Raw genomic sequence first — 24,692 nt, forward strand, 5'->3', positions numbered from 1 at the left:
GCAAAAAGAAGAGGCGGTGTGACCCACATGTCCCAACTGCCCAGGGCTGCATGAGTGTGTGGCAGGCAGGGAGGCATGACCGGAGTCTCGATGGTGGCCAGGGGGTGGTCCCAAGTGAAACTGAATCCGAGGGTGGCCTTGACACCAAACTAGGAGCAATGTGGGACACAGGAGCAGGATGACGGGGAGGACAGTACCCTGAGGAGGCTGAGCCCCCGGCCTACCCACATGGCAGCCCTCACCTCGCACAGACAGGATTCCAGTGCTGTTGGCTTTGCCCATGAAGTTCTCAGCAAAGCAGGTGTATTTGCCTTCATCTGACCGACTGATGTTTCTTATGATCAAGGTGCCATCTGGAGTTACAGTCACTCTGTGGCAAGGACAAAGCAGATGTGCCCAACTCAGGGACGGTTGTCACAGGAGGGGAATTAGCCTTCTAACGAGGAGGAGCAGGAACTGTGCAGGGTGGGGTGTGGGTGGTACCTGCTGCTGTTGACCAAAATCTCCGTGCCTTTGCTCCAAAGCACCACGGCCTTTGGAGCTGCCCGGGGCTGGCAGGGGATAACGATCTCTCCCCCACGGGCTGCAGGGATCAGACGCCTCACAGGATTCAGCCTGAAGTCAGGGGCGAGTGCTGGAAGGAAAGGGGAGAGCCACAGAGAAAAGTACTGTCACCCTTGATAAAGACGTTACTTGGCCTGCCCTTTGAGGCCACCTCATGAGTGACTCCTACCAGCACCTCTTCCAGAATTCTTTCAGAACCAAGCCCTTTTTTCTCTGGCCTAAGCTATCAAATCTCCTGCCTGGACTATTGACAACACCGCCCTCCCCAGCCCCCCGCCCCTCAACCCCCCGCCGCCGCCACCCCACTTCAGTCTTCCTGCTTCTGCGCGTTCCTCCTACAATCTTTTCTCCACCCAGCGAGGAATGAACAGCTTTTTCAACTCACACTCAGTGGAGCCCGGCTCTTCACAAATAAGTCTCCATCTTTCCAATCACATCTTGCTCCACTCTCTCTCCCACTCATTATGTTCCAATCACCTAGCCTTTTTTTTTTTCCCCTCTCTCTTTTGAAGTTGTGAAGTCTTTTCCTGCCTCCAGACCTTTGCACTTGCTGTATATCTTGCCTGGAAATTCCCCAGATCTTCACGCGGCTGGCTCCTTAACATTCAGGTCACAGCCTAAATGGGACTTCTTCATAGAAGACTTCTCTGACCACCCCATCTAACAGGCCCATCTCACGCCCATCACTCTACTGGATTTTCTTTTCTTTTTCTTTTATTTTCTTTTAAGACAAGTCTTGCTCTGTTGCCCAGGCTGGAGTGCAATGGCACAATCTCAGCTCACTGCAGCCTCTGCCTCCAGGGCTCAATTGATTCTCCTGCCTCAGCCTCCTGTGTAGCTGGGACTACACGTGTGTGCTACCATGCCTGGCTAATTTTTGTATTTTTCATAGACATGGGGTTTCACCATGTTGCCAAGGCTGGTCTCGAACTTCTGAGCTCGAGGCGATCCACCCACCCCTGCCTCCCAAAGTGCTGGGATTACAGGCATGAGCCGCTGCACCCTGCCTGGATTTTCTTTATACTATATTTGATGGCTAGCTGAAATTGTTTAATTGTTTGATTTGGGGTTTATTTGTCCCTTTCCCTCTACTGGATTGTAAGCTACTTAAAGGCAGAGACTGTATCTTTCGTATTCATCCTCTGTAAGGTGTTGAGTAAGTATTGGTTGAATGGATGAAGGAACGAATGAATGCTTCTTAGCAAAGCTTCACTAAAACTTGATGTGGTGGGTATCACTGTGTCCATTTTATGGATGAGGAAACTGAGGCTCAGTGAGCTCAAGTCACACAACTAAATATTAGCACTGGCTGGCATTTCCCAGGCACCAGCATGAAATGGGCAGGCCTTTTATGCTGTACCTCTTTCATCTCACTTGTTCCCTACAGCAGCCCAGGAGGGCAGGACTATTATTGCCTACATTTTATAATCAAGAAACTGAATCACAGAAACACTAAGTAACTTGCCAAAGCTCACATAGCTGAAAGGGTTGGGTTACACAGATCTGATTGATTTGGTTTCCGTTTTTTTTCAGTGCAGCAAATATTTACTGTGTGCCAGACATGGGACAAGTCAGAGACCCTGCCCTCTGGCAGCTCTCAACCCTGTGTCTCATCTCCTTTCTTAAATCTCTGAGTTCTCCTACTTAGACACTTGGAAAACCAAGGAAAATTGCTACAGGGTATGTGCGTGTGTGTTTGGAAACACCTAAACTCAGAGCTCTGAAAGCCACCATATGCACGTCCTTGGGATGTCCCCTGCCTCCCTGGGCCCCTTACCTTGCACGGCTAGCTCGGCACTGGCGTAGATGGTACCGTGCTTATTCTCTGCCACACACTGGTACATGCCCGAGTCCTCCAGGCTCAGCTTGGAGAACCGCAGGTCCCCGGCCAACACCTCCACCCGGTTCTGTGCAGAAGAGCCCAGAGCCCAGGGGGATCAGGACCACTGGAGCCACAGGGAGGAGGGGTTGGCAGGGGTGGGGGCAGTGGAGACTCTAGGCTGATAATCCCTAGAGGATATGGCTCGTATGTCCAGTCCTACCTCAGGGCCACCTGGAACCTCAGGATGCAGATTACCCAGGCCTCCCCAAAGCTGGAAGGGTGAGGTGATCCAGTCAGGACCACATCACTTCTTTTGTGGCTGAATTGTGCCTGGATCCAGGCCCAGCCTGTGGCCATGGGACTGGGATGGGAAGAAGTCCTCAGGTGGTCCTAGGACCACCCTTTGGCACCCTAATTAGCCCAGAGGGCTACTAGTGGTGCAGGGGAAGTTCTGGGGGGTGAGGGAACCAAGTGAGCAGAGGACAGTTATGTGTGGGAGGAATCCCACGTCTCCTACCTGGGAGGCCAGAGGCTCCCCGTTCCGTAGCCAGCGCACTGTAGGCCGGGGCTTGCCGGCGGCTGCACAGCCCCAACGCAGGTTGGAGCCAATGTCAGCCTCTGTGTCCGAGATCACTTTCAGCCACTCAGGCTGAGCTGTGGGAGCCCGGAAAAGAAAACCTGGCATGAGCTAGGAGGAGCTTCCAGCTCATTAAAAGGAACAGAAAATCAGGGCAGCAGTACCTGTGCCAGACAGCAGAGGGTGCCATCAGCATTCTGGGACGGAGAGGACAAGGAGGAGGGGGCAGGAAGAAGGAGGCACAAGAAAGCTGGCACTCTGTGGTTGTGCCAGTGGCTGCTTTCACAACTTAAATCGTTCTGGAGCCTCCTGTGTGCTTTCTGCACCCCTGACTGAAGCTCTGAGCTGACCACAGCACTAGCTTCTTCTGGTCCCAGACTCAGTGCCGTCCTAGGGCAAGCAGGCTCATGCAGGGGGCCTCCCAGTCTCCTCCCTGACTTTTGGGTCTGTTTCCTTGGGGACAAGGGTGAAGGCAGGAAGGGGGGTCGGGAGGGGCGGAGAAGGTGTCCCTGGCTCTGTACCCTGCACGATGATGCGGCCCTGCACGGTGTCTCGGCCCTTGGAGTTCTCCGCCTCACACTCGTAGGTGCCCTCATCCTCAAAGCTGACGCTGGGGATCTGCAGGGTGGGCTCAGCTGTGGTCCACTGTGGGGACAAGGAGCCGTCCACTTTGCGCCACTTGATCCGGGGTACAGGGCTGGCAGGAGAGACAAAGCCAGAGGGTGTGGGCTAAGCTGGGCCTACCCCTCCAGTGCCCACAGCTCCTCATACCCAGACTCTCAGGCCCTCCTGAGATGCTGGGCCTGGGAGGAACAGAGGGAGAGAGGGTGCCTTCTGGCTGATTCTCACTCTCTTCTCCCAGGTAGGCTCGGAGCACACGCAGGGAAGGGGCAAGAGGCAGGGCTCCTCTACCCATCCCTCCTGCAACACCCTCGAGCCAGTGAAGCTGGGCTTCTGCGGGGTCTGCACTCTGAAGCTGGGTCTGCCCTCCGCCACAGTGGCCTGTGACCTGGGTCTTTATGGGTTCTCTTTTCCGTTGCCTCTACAGGGCAGGCCTTGCCCCTACTTTTCAAAGGGACTTTAGCTATTAGTTATCTGTGCACTAAAACGGACTGAGGTATCAGTTTTAATGGGTTAATATATTCCTCTTCCACATGCTTTTCTTTTTTTTCTTTTCTTTTTTTTTTTTTTTTTCAGATGGAGTCTCGCTCTCTCGCCCAGGCTGGAGTGCTGTGGCGCAATCTCAGCTCACTGCAAGCTCCGCCTCCCGGGTTCACGCCATTCTCCTGTCTCAGCCTCCAGAGTAGCTGGAACTACAGGTGTCCACCATCACGCCCGGCTAATTTTTTTGTATTTTCAGTAAAGATGGGATTTCACTGTGTTAGCCAGGATGGTCTCAATCTCCTGACCTCGTGATCTGCCCAAAGTGCTGGGATTACAGATGTGAACCACTGTACCTGGCCCCCGTTCCACATACTTTTCATGTGGATTTTCTGGAAGCCCAAAACTTCCCACAAGGCAAAGATTATCCCAGGTAACCACAGGAGATAGTTGAGGGAGGAGGGGGCCAAAGTACAAATCACATTCTTTCTTTCATTCTACAAACATTTATTGAGCACCTGCTGTTTGCTTAGCCCTGTTCCAGTGAATCCTTCTTCTAGGAGTGCAAGAAAGAGAACGCTTTCTGTTGTGACTCTCAAATAGATCACTGTTAACGTTCACGGAACACTTTCCTAAATTCCAGGCACTGTTCTCAGCACCTCACATGTATGAACTGATTTAATCCTCATGACAACCCTATGAGGTGGGTACTATTAACACCACCATAAAGAAACTGAGGCACAGAGAGGTTAGGCAGTTTACCCAAGGTCTGCGGGTGGCAGAGCTGGGATCTGAACGAGGCAGACGGGGTTGGAGTCTGTACACTGTGCTGCCTGCCTCCAGCCTTGGGTGTTACTCAAGCTGTCTGAGCCTGCCATGCGCTGCTGGAGGACCAAGTGATTCTGGCCGTGGAAGGCCCCTGGCACATGCAATGCCTCACCCAGAGAGTTAGTGTCCAGTGAGTGGTGGTCAATGCCCACTGTGTGCCCAGTACTTTGCTAGACCCTGTGAGGGACACCAAGATGACAGCCCTGACTCTGCCTGCCCTCACCCTGGGGTCACCTGTGCCCCCAAGAGACTGCCCTGGTACCCCTCCCTTTTCACACTCACTTCCCAAAGGCAAAGCACTCCAGGGTGACCTGCTGCCCCACCAGTGCATAGGTCTCTGCTGGGAACCGGGCCTTGATGCTGGGTGCAAAGAGCCGGGTATCTGGGGAGAGAGAATTTTACAAATCAGATGCAGATGACTCCAGGTCAGGTGCTACCGTGCTTGGGATCTCAGCACCTTTCAGAGCCAACTATGTCTTGGCAGCTGTGTGGAATCTCCCTGAGGCCTAGGGCAAGGGCCTGAGGATTTGAAGCAGGAGGATCTGGGGGTCCAGGGCCTGGAATCAGTGCCCTGCAAGCCAATCTTCCAATCTCCAAAGGAAAAACCCTTTTCCCAATGCCCGCTGACCCTTCCAGTTCCCTCCCTCCCGCCATGCCTGGCCGAGCCTGACCTTCAGCAGCCAGGTTGAGCTGAGCAAATTTGCTGAAGACGCTCTTGGTGGAGAAGTCCATGTGGCTGGTGGCCAAACAGGAGTAGTTGCCCAGGTCTGAGGCATTGGTTCGGGCAATGTACAGATTCCCTGTGGTCTGGGACACGAAGTGACGCCCGTCCGTCGGGATGAAGTTGGGGAACTCGTTGAGGAGCCAGCGGTAGGACAAGCCTAGGATGTGAGGAGTTTGAGGAAACCAGGGGGGTACCGGGCTAACAGGACCACTCTGGGTGGGACCCCAGCATGCTGGTGGGGTTCTGCAAGCCCTGTCCTGACAGCCACCATGCTCTGAACTGGGGCTAAGGGGAGACCTAGAGGGAAGAAGTGACTATTCCTGCCCTTAGAGAGCACTAAGTCTGTCAGGGATCACAGCCCTCAGGGACCACCCAGTTTGAAGGTGGAAGCAGGGCACAGAGATGGAAAATGACAGACCCGTAAAGAAAACACAGATCATTTAAAATTAGGGTCCCAGGGATGGGTGCTTCTAAGGGTCATTTCCAGGGGTCACCTTTTATTCCATCCTCCTTCTGCCAAATTTCTGGTAGCCCTTCTTGTGCCCTCTCTCACCGTGGCCCAAGGTCTGGACTCACCTGGGTAGTGGGCAGGTGGGTTACAGGGCAACATCACCCCCCAGCCTTCATGAGTTTTCACTGGGTCTCGCTCCTCCTTGGAGAATTCCTGCAGAACTGGAGGCAGAGACCAGGGGCTCAGGCACTGTCCTCCTGGCCTGTGAGCCCCTCCCTGACTCATCCTTCACGGAGAAGCAGCAGTTCACTAAGGCATGTCATGTGAGGTCAGGAAGGCCTGGCTTGAGGGTGTCACTTGTCCTTTCTGGGCACTTTCTCCTAGCCCCCTCTCCCCCTCCCGCAAAGTGTCTTGGTCCCATGCGGGTCTCACAGCCGAAGCGGAGGATGGCCTCCCTGCTGACAACGGTGCCCACTGGGTTGGAGGCCAGGCACTGGTAGACCCCGGCATCCTGTGCCTTGGTGGGGTTCATGATGACCAGGTTGCCCCCCACTAGCTGGTGACGGGAACCTGGCTCCAGCTTCATCTCGGTGCCATTCATCTTCCACCTGCAGCAGGGGATGGAGGAAGGGGACCTCTGAGTCCTGCCTGGTGGCAGGGCTGATGAGAGGGAAGGTTCAATGGCTGCCCAGGGCCTCCCAGCACCCACTGCAGAGGCCTTACCGGTAGGTGGCTGGAGGGCTGGCCCGGGCACGGCATGCCAGCAACACCTGCTCCTCCGTGGACTCCTCTGGGAATAGCACACTGAGGGGTTGGTCTTCAAAGACAGGCCCAAAGGTGGTTGGGGATCCCAGGGCTGAACTCCAAGCTGCAGGTGATGACACCACCAGAGGCCTCAGAGCCTGGGCCTGGCCAAAGCCTGGCCTCTTGGGCTGCGCTGTCCAGTAAAACTTTCTCTGATGATGGGAATGTTCCATTTTCTGCACTGTTCAATGTGGTAACCACTAGCCACGTGGGGCTATTGAGCACGTGACATGTGGCTATTGCTACTGAGGGATGACATTTTACATTTTATTTAATTCATTTAAATTTCAATTTAAATAGGCTGGGCAGGCCCCATCTGGCCATATCAGTTCAGTCAATCACCCATCCTACACTCAGGTATTGAGCACCCGCTCTATACCCAGCACTGGGCTAGAGACTGGCTTGTAAAAATGATTAAGACACAGTCCCTCTTCTTCAAGGGGCTTGTGGTCCAAGGAGGGAAACAGGAAATTGGCAGTGCAAGGTGGCAAATGCCATAAAGTTCAAGGTGCTGGGGCCTCAGAATGGAAGCAGTTCTACCTCTCAGGGGGCTTTCAAGGGAGCCTTCCAGAAGAACTGATCTGTGGGGTATGAGGTGCATGAGACATTGCCAGCCACAAACATGCAGAGAGGATGTGTGTCCCTGGAGCCTAATACCCTTACCAGGGCAGTGTGGACCCGAAGCCTGGGCCTGGGGACTAGACTGGCCCTCTACTAGCCGTGGGACCTTGGGAAAGTTATGGAACCCTTCTGAGCCTCAATGTCTTCACCTGTGATATGAAAAGAATATGAATTCACCTCCCAGGGTCTGCTTGAGGATTCAGCCAGACAAACCCTTGGAAGGTGGCGGGCAAGCAGATGTCTGCTGGAGCCACGTGTTGGGTGGGGACTTGGAAGAGAAGATGGGTGGAGGGTGGGCAGTTTGCTTTGATGGGTGGAGGGTGGGCAGTTTGCTTTGGTGGGTGGAGGGTGGGCAGTTTGCTTTGGAGGCAGTTTTATACAATTCCAGTATCACAATTCAAGAAATGTTCAGAAAGGGAGTGACTTGCCCATGGTCACCCAGCAGGTCTGTGGCACAGACAGATCAATTCCTCCTGAGCTTGGTGGACCAATGAGTACCACACAGGCAAATGGGGCAGACCCCTCTCTTCATGCATCATTGTCCTGCTGCAGGGCAGGGCAGGGGATGAAGAGCCACAGATTGGCCGGACATCGCACCTGCCTTTCGACAGGGCTGGGGTGGGCTCTCTGCTGACCGGTGAGGCCAGTCCGTTTTGCCTCTGCCGTGTCAGGCGGGAGCCTATCCCTAATTGGCTTCTACCTCTTAACACAGCTGATTTCAGGCCTTCCTTGGTGGGTCATGGGGAAAGGGATCCCCATTAACCAATTAGCTCCTTTCCCGGCGCATCCAGCCATCAGTCCTCTTCCAGGGGTGGGGTAGGGGGTGGCCCCATGCTGCAGCTGAGGCCCAGTCCTGGCCCCCTGGGAGTGAGGGCAGCTGCTAAGCAGCTCTCAGAATGAGGTAGGAGGCAGGGCTCCCAGAAATGGCCCGGTGCAGGCATCCCTTGTGCCATTCTCCCTCACTGCCGCCCCAGGCCTCAGAGGCGGAGGCGGCGGGCGGTGACGGCATCATCTCGGCTGGAGAACCCAGCTTAATCCCAAGTTAATGATGGTGGTGTAGGGTAGGAACCCTGCCCCAGCTGGCACTGCTGGGAGGGGGGGCAAAGGAGGGGCTGGGAGGCAGCCGGGCTGCTGGGAACCACCTCGTACAATAGCAGCTTCCAGGAACTCTGGGTGATGGCGTGGCTGAGTGGGCTTGGGTCACGTTGATACATTCAGACTCTTTCTTCCTGAGAAACCTTTCTCCTCTGCTCTCAGCCGTCCACTCGCCCAAATATTCACATACACGCCCCTCTACATCTCTCACCTCCACACATTTTCTTATATGCACACTCATATCATACATAAATTCGTATATATGCACCTCCCTAAGCTGCTCAAATGGCCAGATACACACATTTACACACACATCCATTTCCCCCTGACACACAGCTATAGATGGCCATGGAGACTTTTATATATAATCCATGCATTCATAATAATAAAAATAATAATAAAAATAGGTGCTATCGATGGAGTGCTTACTATTTATCCCATACCATGCTCCATATTTCCTTCTCATAACCTCTTTACAAGATAGGTATTGCCATTTTCTTATTTTCCTGATGTGGAAGCTGTGAGTTAGAAAGCTTTAATAACTTGCTCCAGATCCCACAGCTTGAAGGAGCAGATCTGGGGGTTTGGACCTTGGCCAGGCTGACCCCACCACCAGCATTCTTAACCCCAGTGTCCCTGACTCTTGACCTCTGTTTCCCATCAGAACCACCAGAGGCCCTGCTCCATCTCACAGATAAGGAGTCAGAATCTCTTGGAGTGAGGCTTGGGAGTCCAAGTCTTAGAAAATGCCCCTGGGCATTCTGCAGGGAGGCTGGGGTATGAGAGCTGGTCACACTGTGCTGTGAGACTTTCTGGACACATTCATTATCCCCAGCATAGCACCACCTCCATGCAGACACCTCACTCATACCTCCAGCCTCTCAGCCATCCATATCTACAGACACCCTCACACACCCACACTTACCTCTTCAGCTACATACACACCCACCCACACATGAGCCTTCCTGTGTGTGTGCTTACACATGCACACACAAAAACACACTCTCTGCCTGTAATCCCAGCACTTTGAGAGGTGGAGGTGGCAGGATCACCTGAGGTCGAGAGTTCAAGACCAGCCTGGCCAACATGGTGAAACCCCATCTCTACTAAAAATACAAAAATTAGCCAGGTGTGGTGGCGGGTGTCTGTAATCCCAGCTACTCGGGAGGCTGAGGCAGGAGAATCACTTGAACCCAGGAGTCAGAGGTTGCAGTGAGCCGAGATCACACCACTGCACTCCAGCCTGGGTGACAGAGTGAGACTCCATCTCAAAAACAAAACCCAAACAACAACAACAACAACAACAACACACACTCTCCCAGGCAAGGCCAGCCCTTCCTTATTCTTGTTCCGCATCCTCTCTGATTCTTTTCTGATGCCCTGTCATGGTAACTGTTCCCCCAAACACAGGCATCAGAAACCTTGCAGAGGAAGGGAGTTAGAGAGATGAGAAGGTGGAGGGGGATCCTTGATACTCCCCCTTGCACTGGAGTGCCAGGAATCCACAGCTATATCCCGAGGACAGGGCAGCAAGAAAAGCCCAGAGCTGAGGCACCTTCCCAGGAGGGGTGGCGGCCAGCGATGGGATTTGCCACTCCTGTCTCTCTCTGGAGCCCTGGGAGGTGGCAAAACAGATCCCAGCCCCTTGGCCATTGGCTTCGTGTGTCTCTGGGTCTGAGGACCTTGGAGGCTGTCCGTACCCCTTTCCTTAGATGGTGTGGATCCAGCACTGAGGCGTCCCTGAGGGAGGGGATGCTAGAAGCCCAGGTGCCTCCCCTCTGCTCCTTCTGGGGTTGGCCTCTCCTGCTCTGTGCAGTTGAGGCTCCCCATCCCTGTAGCTCTTCCCAGTCTGGTGGACCCTGGGACAGGTAGCGAGGCCTGGGGGGCTAGGTGGCTCCCCCCACACTCTGAGTCAGCCCTGTTTCCCAGCAGCCTCACTGACTGAGCCGCAGGACTGGGAAGCAGTGAGGACAGAATGAGAACATCTGAAAGTATGCCAGTGGAGTCCTTCCCTGGTGAGACAAAGGAACTGAAATGCACAGGCTGTAGCCTTCCAGGGGGTGTGGGGTGGGGGAGGTGGAGTCTGAGGTGCTTAGAACTCCAGGACCATGGAGACTCCCATGGGGATGTTTAAGGAGAAAAGAAGCATCTATTGATCTGGGCTGACGGTTAGGGTAGAGGCCAAGCAGTGGGTCCAGCAGACCCCTTAGAGCAGGAGGTGGCTGGGGACCTCCCTCTTGCCCTAGGACAGACCAGCTGCCTGGCTCCTCAGGCCTGACATGCTCGCCAGAGTCCAGCTGGCCTGTGACTCTCAGCCTGCCCTCTTCACCCTCTCCTTCCCCTCCTGCCAGTGTCCCTCTGCCTCTCCTCCAAGCTGGGAGCACCCCTGGGAGGAGAACCTGAGCTCCCTCTTCTGCCACATCTCTTTCCAGATCCTGTTCTATACTTGATCAATTTGCTGGGATGCAGCATTGCCTTAATAAACCCTTCCAGCGTTTACTGGGATTGACCGCCGTCTGCTCATATCAGGGGACTACAGAGCCCTGTCTGGGAGAACGTCCTGCAATGATGGAAATGTTCTGTGCTCTGTGCTATCCAATACGGCTACTGAACATTCGAATGTGGCTAGTGCACCTGAGGAAATTATTTTTAAAGTGGAATTGAATCTGAGTTGTAGTAGTCCCATGTGGCTATTACCTTCCATATTGGACAGTGCAGCCTTTGAGGCTGCAACTCCGGGTGATATTATGGAGATCTGGGCATGCCATCGTCTTGCTGTGTGACCCAGGGCAAGCCACTCACCCTCTCTGGGTCATTCTTCCTTCATCTATAACACGGCAAAGACATATTCCCTTTCCTCCTAAACTCAAAGGAAAGGTAAGATCTACAAATGGGAAATTTTAGCAAGGAAATGGCCTCAGAAATCTAGCTGCTCCTACAATGCAGTCAATGATTTCTGTAATTGTCACCCAAATCATAGCAAGGATATAATGCTATAATCATGCCTGCTAGGCTTCAAAGCCCAGATGAACCCTCTTACCTGAAGAGGAGACAAGGGCCACAGCAGCTACCAGCAGCAGGTGTGGCTTCCTCCTGGTGGCTGTCCCCATGGTGGATGTCCGGGCAGAGGTGGGGATCGGAGGAGAAGGGCCTCAGCTCAGCTTGGGGACAGCCCAGCTGGAGGCTGAGAAGGACCTGAGGAGGCAGACAGACAGGAGGGCTCTGAGCTGAGGAGCGCCCCTCCCAGCTCCAGGCACATCTGGGTCTCTAAAGCTTTTCCCTCCGCCTGGGGAGCTGCCGGAATTGCCCAAGCACTAATTCTCCCCAGGGTCCCAGAGGAAGGGGCTTGGCTATTACCAAGAAGCTCTTCCTGGGGCTGAGTGCCTCCTACTGGTCCCCTGGGAGTCTGGCTCAGCCCTATACCCCCACCTGCCCCCACTCCAGCCAGCGGGGTGCCGCTTAAGAAGTGAAAGCAGAGATTAATTGGGAGGTAAGAACCCACCTGCCCTCTCGCCCGCCCGTCAGCTCTTGAGGCGAGGTTGGAAGAGAACAGGACCCTTGCCTGGGTTGGAAGTCAGTAAAGTCTTCCTCTGGCAGGCAGGCTTGGGGCCGACTTTCCCCCTGCCTATTCCCCTCAGCTGTCTGGGTGGGGGCTAATAAACCCCTCTGGGAGCTGCCTTAAGTCTCCCGGTCTTGTTTTCCTAGCAGTGAGGAGGGGTCTCACTGATTTGTCCACACCCTCTTACCAGCGGAGTCATGACCTTGGCCCCATTAGCAATGCCCCCAACCAGATGGGTGAAGGGGCCCAGCAGGCTTTCTGGGTCAAAAGAGTTAACGCAGCTCCCAGAGGAGCCTCCCTCTTTCACAGAGATGAGCTGAGGCTTGGTTCAATCCTTGAGCTCTGGAGAAGAACCTGTTCCCTGTAGATGCTGAGAGCAAGTCAGACACCTGTCCCATCAGTCTGAGAGATGGGGCCTCCTCTTGGGAGGTGAGGGCAGGGGCAGAGCCAGCCTCCCCGTTCACTCCCAGTCCCTGGGAGGACTTTCCTAGTTCAGAGGGGAGTGTGGAATGTCAGGGGCCTGCTTTCCAGTTACTGGTTATCAGAGTGAACCTGGGTCACTGGGCTCAGAGCCTCCACAGGGATCAGTGAGCCCGGCTGCAGATTCTGCTGCTCTGCTCTGCCTGCCCTCTTTGCAGAAAACTAAGAGCAGCAGGAGGGGGTCAGGGCTTGGGGAGGGAGCCTGGCTGGGGGCCCTTTTGCAAACTGCCAACAAGACCCCTCCCATCTCTGGATCTCAGCGTTCCGCCTCTGGTGATGCCCCTAGAATGCAGAGTGGCCAAGGGCCTGGGAATGCTGTCCCCTGGATGGGGACCCGGGTGGAGAAGGAAGGCTGCAGAGGACCTAAGATTGCTCCTTGGGCCTGTGCAGGGGCTGAAGGCCAGTGCAAGCTCAGGGTCTGCCCTGTCTCACATCACACTCTAGTCCCTCAGGAAGAGAGCTCCCGAACCCCTTTAACCCTCCACAGCTGATCACCCCACAACCATTTCCTGCCTCTTTCACAGCCACAGCTGGCACCCAAAGGAGCCTGGGGGAAGAGAAGGGAGAGGTGGCCCCAGGGCCTGTCAGGAAGGATATGGGTAAGGAAGCCAAGAAGCTGGGTGTTTTGCAGAGGGCAGGGCGTTGGAGCAGATGGCACTCTCTCCTCCACCCCGACTGCAGCCTCATATCCACTTCCCATTGACAGGCAGGGTGCCCAGGTGCCAATTCTCCCTGAATACCTGTTCCTCCCTGTCCTTGCCACTCTCAGTTCCAGACTTGAACTGAAGACATTCTGCACTTGCAACCCCTCTGACATTCCCCCAGCCCATCTATCTCCATTCTCCCGTAACGCCCTTCCTGGGCAAGGCAGTCTCTCCTGCAAGGCCCTGTCCATGTCTCATCCCTGCCAGGAAGTGCCTAAGATGCCCCTGTCTGCACAAAGAATTCAGTTCACTCTGTTCTTGACTACACCTTTGGTACCCTGCCTGTGGACCTGTGTCCGTCTCCATTAGAAGGTTCTGAGCTGCCCAGGGGAGTGATTGTGTTGTGTTCATTTTGGTATTACCTATGCCTAGCAAAGTACCTGGCACATCATAGTTGTTACTTGTATGTTGCATTTAACTGGTCAAGAACAACTGTGATTATATGCCTCCAGGAGCCAGTGAACACATGCGTGAGCACACGTGATGGGGCTCATGCAGATGCTCCTTGACTTACGATGGGGTTACATCCCGATAAACTCACCAAAAGTTGAAAATATCGTAAGTCGAAAATTCATTTAATACACCTAATCTACTGAACATCATAGCTTAGCCTAACCCACCTTAAATGTACTCAGAAGGCCGGGCACCATGGCTCACGCCTGTAATCCCAGCAGTTTGCGAGGCTGAGACGGCTGGATCACCTGAGGTCAGAAGTTCGAGATCAGCCTGGCCAACATGGTGAAACCCCATCTCTACTAAAAATACAAAAATTAGCTGGGCATGGTGGCAGATCCCTGTAATCCCAGCTACTCGGGAGGCTGAGGCATGAGACTCGCTCGAATTCGGGAGGCGGAGGTTGCAGTGAGCCATTGCACTGCAGCCTGGGCCACAAGAGCAAAACTCCATCTCAAAAAAAAAAAAAAAAAAAAATGTACTCAGAACACTTACATTCCCCTGCAGTTGGACAAAGTCACCAAATACAAGGCCTATTTTACAATAGCATGTTAAGTATCTCATGTAATGTATTGAATACTGTACTAAAAGTGGAAAACAGAATAGTTGTTGGATACTCGAAGTATGGTTTCCATTGAATGTGTATTGCTTTTGCACCATCGTAAATTTGAAAAATTGTAAGTCAAGTCACTATAAGTCAGGGATAGTCTATATATACTTGACAGGGCTGACAGGTCTTCTGTGCTTTCTGGGGGCAACCCCAAGGCAAACTCTCCCTTTCTCTTTCTCTCTCTCTCTCTCTCTCTCTCTCTCTCTGTCTCTCTCTCATACACACACACACTCAGAGCTCTAGGGTCAGCGCGGTATCTGGTCAGGGGAAATCACAGACATATGTCCCTGGATGCTATACAAATGCAGGGAGTCATCCTCAGAATAGAGAGGTGTTGGGACCTTCCAGGATTTGAATCTGATGAACAGGAGTTGTTAATATTGACTTCATCTCTGAACAGCTTCGTGAGCTTGGACAGGTTAATGCCCCTTGTGAAGACTCAATTTTCTCATCTGCAAAGTGGAGATCATCACATGCACTTTACAGAGTTCTTTGGAGGGTTCCATGAGGTGCTAGAGTGCCTTGCAGTGGTTTTCAAACTGCTCTGAAGTCTTGGAGCTGTTTGCACCTGTCTCAGGGCCACCATGGGAGACTAGGGAGAGAGCATGGGGCTCCAGACTCCTTCCCCGCTCCAGCCAGAGCAGCTCCACTTGTATCTGCTTTATATACAGGACTTTCCTATGAAGTTCCCTTTAAACAAAGGACTTCATGGCTCCAAAAAGTTGGAAAATCACCCCGTTGGCACTGGTGTGCTGAGTCCTGATGCCTGGCACGGAGAAGGTGCTCAATCATCGTTTGCTCCCTGCTCTGTGCCAGCCTGCCAGGCCCGGGAGCTCACTGGGGGCAGGGTGCCGGCCTGGGGAGGAGCCTGGGCTCCAGGCACTTGTACTGAATGTGCCAGAGCAAGGCAGAGACAGACAACCAGGGGCTAGAGACTCCGGGATAGCCTCTGGGCAGATTCCTACCTGGAGTCCCTAGCTCCCACAGCAGTGCTGGGGAGAGCTGGGTGTGTGTGCGTGTTTATGTCCCAGTGTGCATGGATATAATGCTTGTGGATGTCTGTCTGTTGTGTCTATATGTCTCTGTGTATATGTGTGATCTGAGTTTTGTGTCTGCATGTATGCATGTGTCTGTGTATGATGATGTCTGGTCTTTGTGTGTGTGTGTGTGTGTGTGTGTGTGTGTGTGTGTGTGTGTCTCGGGTGTGAGGACTCAGCCCCTTGCCTTGTTTCCCTGCAACCCACCAGGAGGTTTGCATCATAGATCCTTCGCCTCCACCTCCAGTAGTCACGATTGTCTGTTATCTCTATTACCATAAGTAATTACCGTGGGTAATCACGAATAATCCAGCCCAAGGATCCTGGGTACCCTCCAGGGATCAAGATGTACAGCCTTAGAGGAGACTGCGGGGGAGGGGCCGGGATCCAGGAGCACCAGGGCTTGCCCTCGGGGAGCGCCGGAGACCCATCAGCCTGATCAGATATATATTGAGCTCCATTGTGTGCCACAGCCTTGGGTGAAAACACACACACACACGCAGAGTCTGGACTAAAGGTTGGAGCTCGTTGCCTCCCTAAAGGTGAGGCAGCTGGCATCCAGTCCTGCCCTGCATTCATTTCCATCACAGTATTTACTGACTATGTGCCAGGCATTGTGCTAAGCACAGGGAGACAGTAATAAAGTTACTGCCTCTACAGAGCTCCCTGACCACCTGAGTGCAGCCTAGGATGTGCTCATGAGTTCACCGATCAGTCATCTCCCCATACCATCTGCCCTATTATGCGTTCTAGAATGCCCAGGATGGAGGAGGCCTTTTCGTCAGGAGCAAGGCTGGAGTGGAGCTATGCCAGGCCCAGAGCTGGCCCTGTGAGCCCTAAGCCAGCCAAGTCTCGCCCAGGCCAGCTGCCCTGGTGCAGGGGTGCAGGCGCAGACTGGCACAGGCGAGCACAGGCTGTCATCAGCAGGGGCTGGTCCTGCGAGGCACCAGCACATGGGGGAGTGGACTGCTGGGGGGTTCAGGGCACCAGGGGGAGCTGGCTGAATTGTCGGGCCCAGGAAACAAAGGGCCTGGGGGACAGCTGGGGGACAGGAGGCTGTGAGTGGGGCTCCAACACACGACAGGGTTTTCTGTGGTAAGGCCCCCTGCACGGAGCCAGTCAGAAAATAAAAGGTACACCCTCCACCCCAGAGTGCTGCCTATTGGGACGCCCAGCTCCTGGTCCTGAATTTCTCTCCTCTTCTCCCCAGTAATGGAGATTGGAGAGCAATGAGAGATTTGGCAACTTCCGATGGATGGTGGTAGGAAAGGAGAGTTTGGAGCCCAGCTGTGGGCAGAGACTAAGTGATTTATTATCAGCCTACAAGGTACTCGAGGAGCCCTTCAGGTCCCCGCTTGACCTCTATCCTATAAAACAGCACACTGGTTAACAGGGCAGGCTATTGGGTCAACCTGCCTGGTGCTGTCTAGCTAGCATACCCCTAATACAACCAACTAGTATAATCCTGGTTATCACAGTCATTTCTTAACCAGTCCCAGCCTTACTCTCCCATCTGCAAGAGTGGGATGAGAAGGGTAGGACCTGCTTCATGGGACTGCTGTGAGGTCAGCACCGTCACAGGCTCATAGTGAGTGCTCAGGAAAGATCAGATCTTAAAACTGAGAAATCTCACAGCCCTGTGTCCACAGCCACTGTAACTGTCTGGCTTACTTCTATACAGTCACAACATCCAGGTGGCACTCATATGTATTTAGGAGACTGACAAACCCACAATCTCCTGGGCAGGTGCCTCCCTCCTCTTACACCCCACAGGTGCAACGGTCATAGGTAAGCACTAGCACACCACCCCAGACTAGGGCACAAGGACACAGCCCCCATGACAGAGTTATACCTGGTACAATGTGCTCAGGGGCTCACGCGGCCAAGACAGGTACTCCTTCTCAACCGCCCTCACCTCCTGCCTGGTGGGATCTAAGATCAGTACCCTTTCCTTTGCCTAAGACAAGAATTGCCCAGGAGGCAAGCACCATCATCCTCCAGGAAGGTCTGAACCATCCCCATGTGCCTCTGGTCAGTACAGGGCCCTGTGGTGGCATGGGTGGGGGCTGCTAGGATCTCAGCGTGCCGGGCCAGGCAGCAGCTGGAAGGTGCGGGGTGAAGGATTGTGATTCAGGGGTCTCTGTGGTACCCTGAGCTGCAGACATCCTTAGGGGAGATATGCAGCCCTGTCCTTCCTTAGCCCCCTCTGTGTGCTGCTCAGCTCTGTCTGCAGGCTCTTTGTGACTGCAGCTGCTTCCCTGAGGCCCAGCCCTCGTGCTGATGTGCCCTCTGGGGACAGCTGTGGCTCCCAGGCTCATGGGTTTGTTTGAGCTTCTAGCATTGGGCAGGGGGGAGTCTGGCCCTTGATCTGAGCCTAGAGTCTTTGCCCCTGCAAGAGAGACCTACTCTAACAAAGAGACCCTATAAAGTAGGGAGTGGACAGAAGAGGAGAGGCTTCCGTCCTCCTGGGAAGCTCAGGATCAGGAGCCAGCCATCCCCAGACCATAGGTGTTCCTACTTGCCTGCCCTGCTCTGTGTGTGGTGTAAAGCAGTGAATGAGCACTTCAGAAGGATCCCTTTTTGAGATGCCAGGCATAAGAACAATGGTTTCAACTTGTTTCTGAAGAAGCAAATCAGGAAGAAAATTTCCTCCTGCATTAGCAGAGCAATTTCTGCATGTCCCCGCAACTCTGCTGCAAGGAGGCTCCCCCCAGTTCCTAGACAGCTTCCTCCAAAGTGGTTCAGCACTTAAGCCTGGTGGAGGTGGGGTCCAAACTGCTCCTCCTCTCAAGCTAGTTTCCTTTGGATTTGGGGTCCAGATTAGCTTCACCTCTTGGGCAGCACTGCAGGAAGGCTGCCCTCCAGCCAGGCACAGGGTGGGAGAACCCCTTGGTCCTTGAGGGTGGCAGGCACTGAGAAGATGTGGGTTTGGGCTGGAGGAAACCCAGCAGGTTTGACTAAATGGGTGTGTGTGAGAGGCTGGCGTTGACTTCCCCATCTAAGTAGGGAACTTAATGGCTCATTGGGTAAGAAGGACCCAATGGTGGAGTACATGCGACCAGAGAAGGGAGTGCAAGGAAAGAAGGAGTAGAGGAAGGAAGGAGAGTAAGAGAGAGAGAGCCGGGAATGAGATGTGTTTGGGCCTGAATGTGTCCTGGGATGGAAGGTGTTCGGGTTTCGGGTGAGAACATTACACACCTTGCTTTTGTTTGCATCCTCTTTGGTAAACAAAGAAACATGGGCTAATCTTGTAGCAAGGAATCATCAAACTGAAGAAAGCACTTACTCCAGGATGATTACCATCAGGACACAGAGCCCACAGAAACTCCCATAAACGTTCCAGGTTAGCAACAGCCTCTGGGGGGTTGGTCTAGATTGGCGTTGTGGTCCTGAGGGATGAAGGGGTGGCCAGCATGCATGAGGGAATGAAAGGATGTCTGCCTTCTTATGGATTCCTGAGTCACATCCACCTTTTACCATTTGAAACAGGATTACTGGAAGTTGGAAGAAACTTACAGGGTCAACCAGCCCAACCTTTGCCTCTAGGCAGGACTCTCTAACCTTGGACCAGACCCCAGTTCTCCACACCATCCTTAGAGTCATCTGAAAGGAGACTGCCCCACCTCTTCATGGCTCACCCTTCTAGCCACGAAGTATCTCCTGCAGTCTAACTTAAGTCCCTCTGGCTTCCCTGGCATTTTCTTTGCTGTGGTTCTTCCTCCCCTGCGTATCAACCACCTCTTCTCCAACCCCCTGGTTCTGCCCTAGGAATCCCTCCAAAAATACAAATACCACCCACACCCAGGCTTAGAGATTGTCTTTGAAATACGCTTTCTCACCAACGTTTGGCTCGAGGAGGTTTCTGAAGAGGGGACTACGCATCCTCCAAACCACCCCAAACGCATTGCTTCCCTGGTGGCTTTAGAGGCAGAAAGGCTGCCTTGGGGTCCTCTGTCTATGTACATGCTCCTAAGGCGTAAGTTTGGTCAGCCAGAGACGAGATGTGCAACCACCCCGTTGAGCACAATTCCTTGGAGGTCCATCCCACATGTGCCTCTATTTGAACAACTGCTGGCAGAGAAGGTGCTGGAATGGAGTTGCATAAGGAGTGAAATCTGGCAGGGGAAATGGTGGGCGGGGGGGAGGCCTAGGGCCGAAGCCGGTGGAGTACATGCGACCAGAGAAGGGAGTGCGAGGAAAGAAGGAGTAGAGGAAGGAAGGAGAGTAAGAGAGAGAGAGCCGGGAATGAGAGCAGGCTCCCGGAGTCTGGGGCACTCATCTCCATGAGCAGTGTGCCTCTGCTTCCCTCACTGCTCATGGTGTCAGCACCGCGGTCTCTGCACCCGTGAGGCAGGTGGACCTTGGGTGACTTTGACATCATTGGCTCAGGGGCCCTTTCCTGTCTGTCTCACCTCCTGCCTCCCTCTTACTGGCTGAGGACTCCCACAGGCGATTAGGAAGGACTTCGACCTTGTGGCAAAAGCCCTGTCTGTGGTTCTGCAGCTTGGCTAGAAAGGGGTTAACTGGTGGGCACCCTGGGGAGGGGCTTGGATGCTGCTGTCTTTAAGGGGAGAGCTCCCTTCTCCCAAGGCCAGGAGTGAGGGCACCTGTTGTGACCTCCAGGCCATCTCCCTGCCCCACCCCCGGGAGGTGCTGTCACAGCAGCCTCTCCCACAGGTGGCCCACCTTTTGCTGCACTCGATCTCCAGTGGCTCATTCGGCCCCTCTGAGCGGGACCAGGAGGTAGAGAGACTTGGAGCCTAAGTGAGCTGAGGGGTCTTTGGCCAGAGAGTTGGAAGAGGAGGCTGAAACTGTTGCCCAGACGAGACCAGAACATCACCTGTGCACTGGGTTTCTTGGGCTGTTCCTCCTCCCACCTCTTTCTGAGCAGAGGGAAAAGATGCTGAAACCCACCTTTCTCCAGGGCTGGGGCCATGGCATGCACAACCCCACTCCCTCCTGATCTCACTGGATCCCCCCACCCCTAGGACACAGGCTCAGCCCCCAGTGGTCTGGGGCTAGAGGGTGCCCGACTCCGTCTCCAAGTAGCAGCAGGACTCTCCCCTTCCGTAGGCACTGCCTCCTCCATGTCCCGCTGCTTCCCAGACCTGAGAGACCCTCTTGGAGAAGGTGACAGGATTCAGCTCCGGACACGTACCGGCTGGGGCTGCCCCCCACCTCTAGCCCATTACGTAAGCCCCATAGTGCTGGGCAGAAGGACTTCCCTCTCTTTCCAGAACCCCCCAGCTCTGCCCCCTCCCCTCCCCACACCACTCTGGCCCCAGCCCCTTTCCTTACTGGAAAGCCAAACTTTGCGCAAATGCTTCCCTCCCACCAGTGAGGACAGAGGGGAGGGATTTGAGGAGAAGCTAAGGTTGGGAGGGGGAAGGGAAGGAAAGGAATTTCAGCCTGGTGGCCCCAGCCTCTCGCCTTTTGGGATGTGACTGGCCTCAGGACTCTCCTCCCCGAGTCCCAGTTCCTGGACAGGCCTTTGCCCAAACTTGTGCTCCACTCTCCCCTCTCTCTTCCACAGCCTCCCCCTCCGTCCAACTGAAGCAAGACTTTGCAAAGAGGTCACCCTGCAGAGGTAGACGCTGGGTAACCTCAAATCTGAGGACTCCGGCTCAATTCCATGCAGGGACTTCTGGGACAGGCCAGGGCCCAGGGCCTGGCTGAATGGACTGGTCCTGTCCTGGACCGGGTGCCCAGGGCCGGCCCAGGAGAAACTGCCCTCTCCACAGGCAGCTGCCACTGCCCGCTGGCCAACTCGAATTCCTGGACATCCTCCTGGGGTCCAGCTTTTCCGCCAAGCTCGGCCTGATAGAGCCCTGCGGGATGCCGCCCACATAGACAGGGCGGAGGGGAGCCCCAGCACCCACCCTGAGGTAGACAGGGGCTGAGGGGAGAAGTCAGAATGGCCCCAACCTGCTAGCGTTCCTGTCCCTGTTCCCTCCCAAGTTACAAGGGGGATATTTACAGGAACTGAGCCGGAAGCCCTGGCCCATGACAACGCGCGGGGAAGCCCCTGGGTTGGAGAAGACAAAAGCGTTTGGCACCTACCTGGGGCGAGAGAAGGGTGTTGGCTGGGGCAGGTGGACGCTGCCCGAGTCGGTGAGCCAGGGCCGGCCGGGCCGCCAGCCCCTGGGCCGCCCTCCTCTGGGCCCTGGCGGCCTCAGCCACTCGCTGTCCGGGTGCGGCGGCGGCCGCGGCGGCGGTGGCGGGTGAGGGCGCGTGTGTGTGAGCGCGCCCGGAGCCACTGCAGCATCTCTGCATCAAGATGTGCTCCTCCCTCTCCCAAGCTCCGCTCACTGGCTGGCTCCGGTCCTCAGCCAACGCTCGGGGGCCCTGGAGATGGCTTCCTTCTGCCCCCCTCCCACCCCCCTTCCGTCCCCACCCTCCTGGCTTTACCTCATTTGCTGTCATTTAAGGACCAGGGAGCGAGCCCAGCGCGCGTCTTCCATAATGCATGGGCGGCTCTTGGACAGGCCGCGGGGCGCTGTCTGGCCCGCCTGTCCTCCCGATCCTGCCCAGCCACACTTCTAGTGCCCAGGGCCGAAGGGGCAGGAGAGGGGCGGGGTGAGGAGGGAAAAGAAAGTGGCTCTTACCCCTCAAATCCTGGAGACCCATGGAGCCAAACCTCCTTGTTTCCCCAGAAATCCTCTATCAGAAGAAGAGATCCAAACCAGAAACCCCAGCTTGCTCTGTGGGGCAAGTGGGAGGGAGGGGCTGTCTCTGTTTCCCGGTCCACCCCATGTTCCTCTTTATTGTTTCCCTTCTTCAAAAGTAGTTTGAGCTTTTTGTCAAAATATCTAAATGTTAGAGGACATTTAAAAATACATAGTGAAAGTCCCTCAACCACTGCTCTTAATACATTTAAGCACATGCCCCCAGGTTTATGATTTTCATGTATACAATTACATGGGTTATTAGGGTTATTTCACACAAAAGTGATGACATAAAACAGTAGGACTGGCAAAACACTTTTCACTGTGTAACTGATCTTGGACACTTTTGTGCATCAGTAGGTTTGGATCCAATCCCATTTTTAAGCAACCAGCAGTGCAATGTCATGAAAAATTCCCTGGATTAGGGGTCTGGGTGTCTGAAGTATTCTCTGGGCTCCGCAACCAACTGGCTGTGTGTGCTTGGCTGAGTGCCCTGCCCTCTCTGAGCCTCACTGGTACCTGAAGGGATTAAAAATGGAAACAGTCCCGCCAGCTCTGAGATTCTAAGTGCTCACCCTTGTCAGCGATGCATTTCTCCTGCCCTGCTCCTGTCACGTGAGGGAGTGCCCAGGAAGGCTGTGGCCCGGAGGCGGAGGGACCAGCCATCTGCAGCACCAGTCGGCCCTGTCAGGCTGTCACTGTTGTCTCACCCCCTTCTGATCTGCCTGCTGTCCAGCTTGCACAGGCAAGATCGGTGAGCAGTCCAGCTGCTGCAACAGCTGGCAGGGCCAGGCCAGCCTCCCAGTTTTAAATGGCTATACCTGTCAAGCCTGGATCATGGCTCCATGTCTCCCTGAGTGGAGAAGGTCCTGGGGATCTGGGCCAGAATGAGAGGATCTGGAAAAGGAGAAGGAGTCGGGGAGGTTCTGCTGTTCAGCCCCCAAGGCTGGAATGCCTGCCCAGTCCCCACATACGCTCCCCTCCCTTCCTTCTGAGCCCCTCCAAAGGTCTTGCCCAACTTGAGAGACAGTCTTCTTTGTTCCTGATGGGGAGGACTTGAATTTTGCTAATGATGTTTCTTAAATAACGTTGAATGTTATGTAGATAGACACATCAACCCCTTGCCAGGACATCTGTCCCTTCCTGCCCCTGCCCACACTGTCCTCGCCTGTCTGTATGTCTGAGGGCTGGTACATTGGCTCTGAGCTCCTGAGGTGAACCTTGCTCTTTGACACCACTCAAGTTCGCCTGGGCTCCAAAGAGAGGCTCTGCAAGTTCTCTCCCAGCAGAAACCGGCAGGAACAGGTCCTTGCCAAGAAAAGGATGCTATGTCTGCTGCAGGGGACTGACGGGCCAGGAAATTGGCTGGCCCAGGAACCAACTGTCTGAAAATGCTTGCAAGGATTGCTCTAGACGGAGACAGCTGTCTTTGTGACTCTATTTTAGGACAGCTGCTACCCTGTGGTAGGAGCTGGCTCTCTGGGGAGGGTCATTAGCACAGGTGACTTGGGTCTCAAAGACTCAGATCTCAATGCAACCAGCATGCTCCATGTGGACGCTGGCAGACACAATAAGTGAAAACAAGAACATTTGCCAAGCCTAGACTTGGATGGGGAGACAGTTCCCAAAGTCTCATCTTCTCACTTGTCTGAAGCTCTCGGTGAAGTCTGGTATGAATGAGTCTGGGGGGATTAGGGGGATCTGCACCACCAGGCCTTGAGGTGCTCCTGTTCCTGAGGAGAGAGTGGGGTGGGCATTTGGGGGTGCAGGCTGAGGTTTGCTCGTGGGGCCCATTAGCTTGATAATAACAGAAATAATATCTGTTTTGAATGCCTCCCATATGCCAGGAGCTGTGCTAAATGCGTTATCTGAATTACTCGCCCAAGAGGTCCATGTTCTTATTATACTCATTTTTCAGATGCTGCTCAGTAAGAGTAAGGAACTTACTCAAAGGAAACAGTAAACAAGTGGAAGCCTGGGCAATGTGGCGAAACCCCATCTCAACAAAAAACACACAAAAAGTAGCCAGTGTGGTGGCACACACCTATAGTCCCAGCTACCTAGGAGGCTGAGATAGGAAGATCACCTGAGCCTGGGAGGGTGAGCCTGCAGTGAACTGTGATCGTGCCACTGCACTCCAGCCTAGATGACAAAGTGAAGGCTGGGATCGGCCTCCAGCATCCTGGCTTAGCCACCATGCTGTGGACTCCAGCTACCTACTGTCTGTTCTTTTGAGGTGGGCAAAATAGGGGGCAGAACAGTTTCTTCTTCTTTGATGACAGCCAAAGCCTAGAATCTTCAGTGCAGCTGACCATAAGGGCCGCCTCTCCTTTCTGTGGCCAATCAGTATGACTCTACGTCGTACTGGGACCCCATATCTCAAAGTTGAGTCCCCACAGACTTTTAAGGAGGGCAAGAAAGGGCCTGCTGAAGATAATCAGGTGATTAATCAAATGGCTTATAAATTTGTCTGCAAACATGTGGTGTTCCCTTGGTGGTGGTGGGTGGGGGTCAGAAGGCATTTTGAGGGCCACCCAACCCTGCCCCGACCATCTGCTTCTTCCTACTGTAGCCGCACAAGATTGATAGTAATGGAG

The 24,692-nt window shown here is 54.2% G+C and overlaps 1 protein-coding gene across 2 annotated transcripts in view; it reads right to left on the reverse strand.

Annotated features, from left to right (window-relative positions):
- Nucleotides 1–21,759, reverse strand: part of CNTN2 (contactin 2) — a 34,772-nt gene extending 13,013 nt beyond the window's left edge. The window contains exons 1-12 of one of the 2 annotated variants that reach the window (XM_003893237.5): nt 21,491–21,759; nt 11,628–11,782; nt 6,791–6,935; nt 6,500–6,675; nt 6,193–6,288; nt 5,564–5,773; nt 5,175–5,274; nt 3,485–3,660; nt 2,904–3,040; nt 2,342–2,471; nt 484–634; nt 243–370 (exon numbers count right to left, since the gene is read on the reverse strand). In XM_003893237.5, the coding sequence (XP_003893286.1) occupies nt 243–370; nt 484–634; nt 2,342–2,471; nt 2,904–3,040; nt 3,485–3,660; nt 5,175–5,274; nt 5,564–5,773; nt 6,193–6,288; nt 6,500–6,675; nt 6,791–6,935; nt 11,628–11,697 (1,519 nt within the window). In that variant the 5' untranslated portion in view covers nt 11,698–11,782; nt 21,491–21,759. Of the gene's footprint in view, nt 1–242; nt 371–483; nt 635–2,341; nt 2,472–2,903; nt 3,041–3,484; nt 3,661–5,174; nt 5,275–5,563; nt 5,774–6,192; nt 6,289–6,499; nt 6,676–6,790; nt 6,936–11,627; nt 11,783–20,116; nt 20,360–21,490 lie in introns of those variants that run through there. The other variant, XM_009189037.4, reaches the window with a different exon arrangement.
- Between the last annotated feature and the right edge of the window lie 2,933 nt (nt 21,760–24,692).

The sequence above is a fragment of the Papio anubis genome, chromosome 1, assembly GCF_008728515.1.
Source record: "Papio anubis isolate 15944 chromosome 1, Panubis1.0, whole genome shotgun sequence".
Lineage (NCBI taxonomy): Eukaryota > Metazoa > Chordata > Mammalia > Primates > Cercopithecidae > Papio > Papio anubis.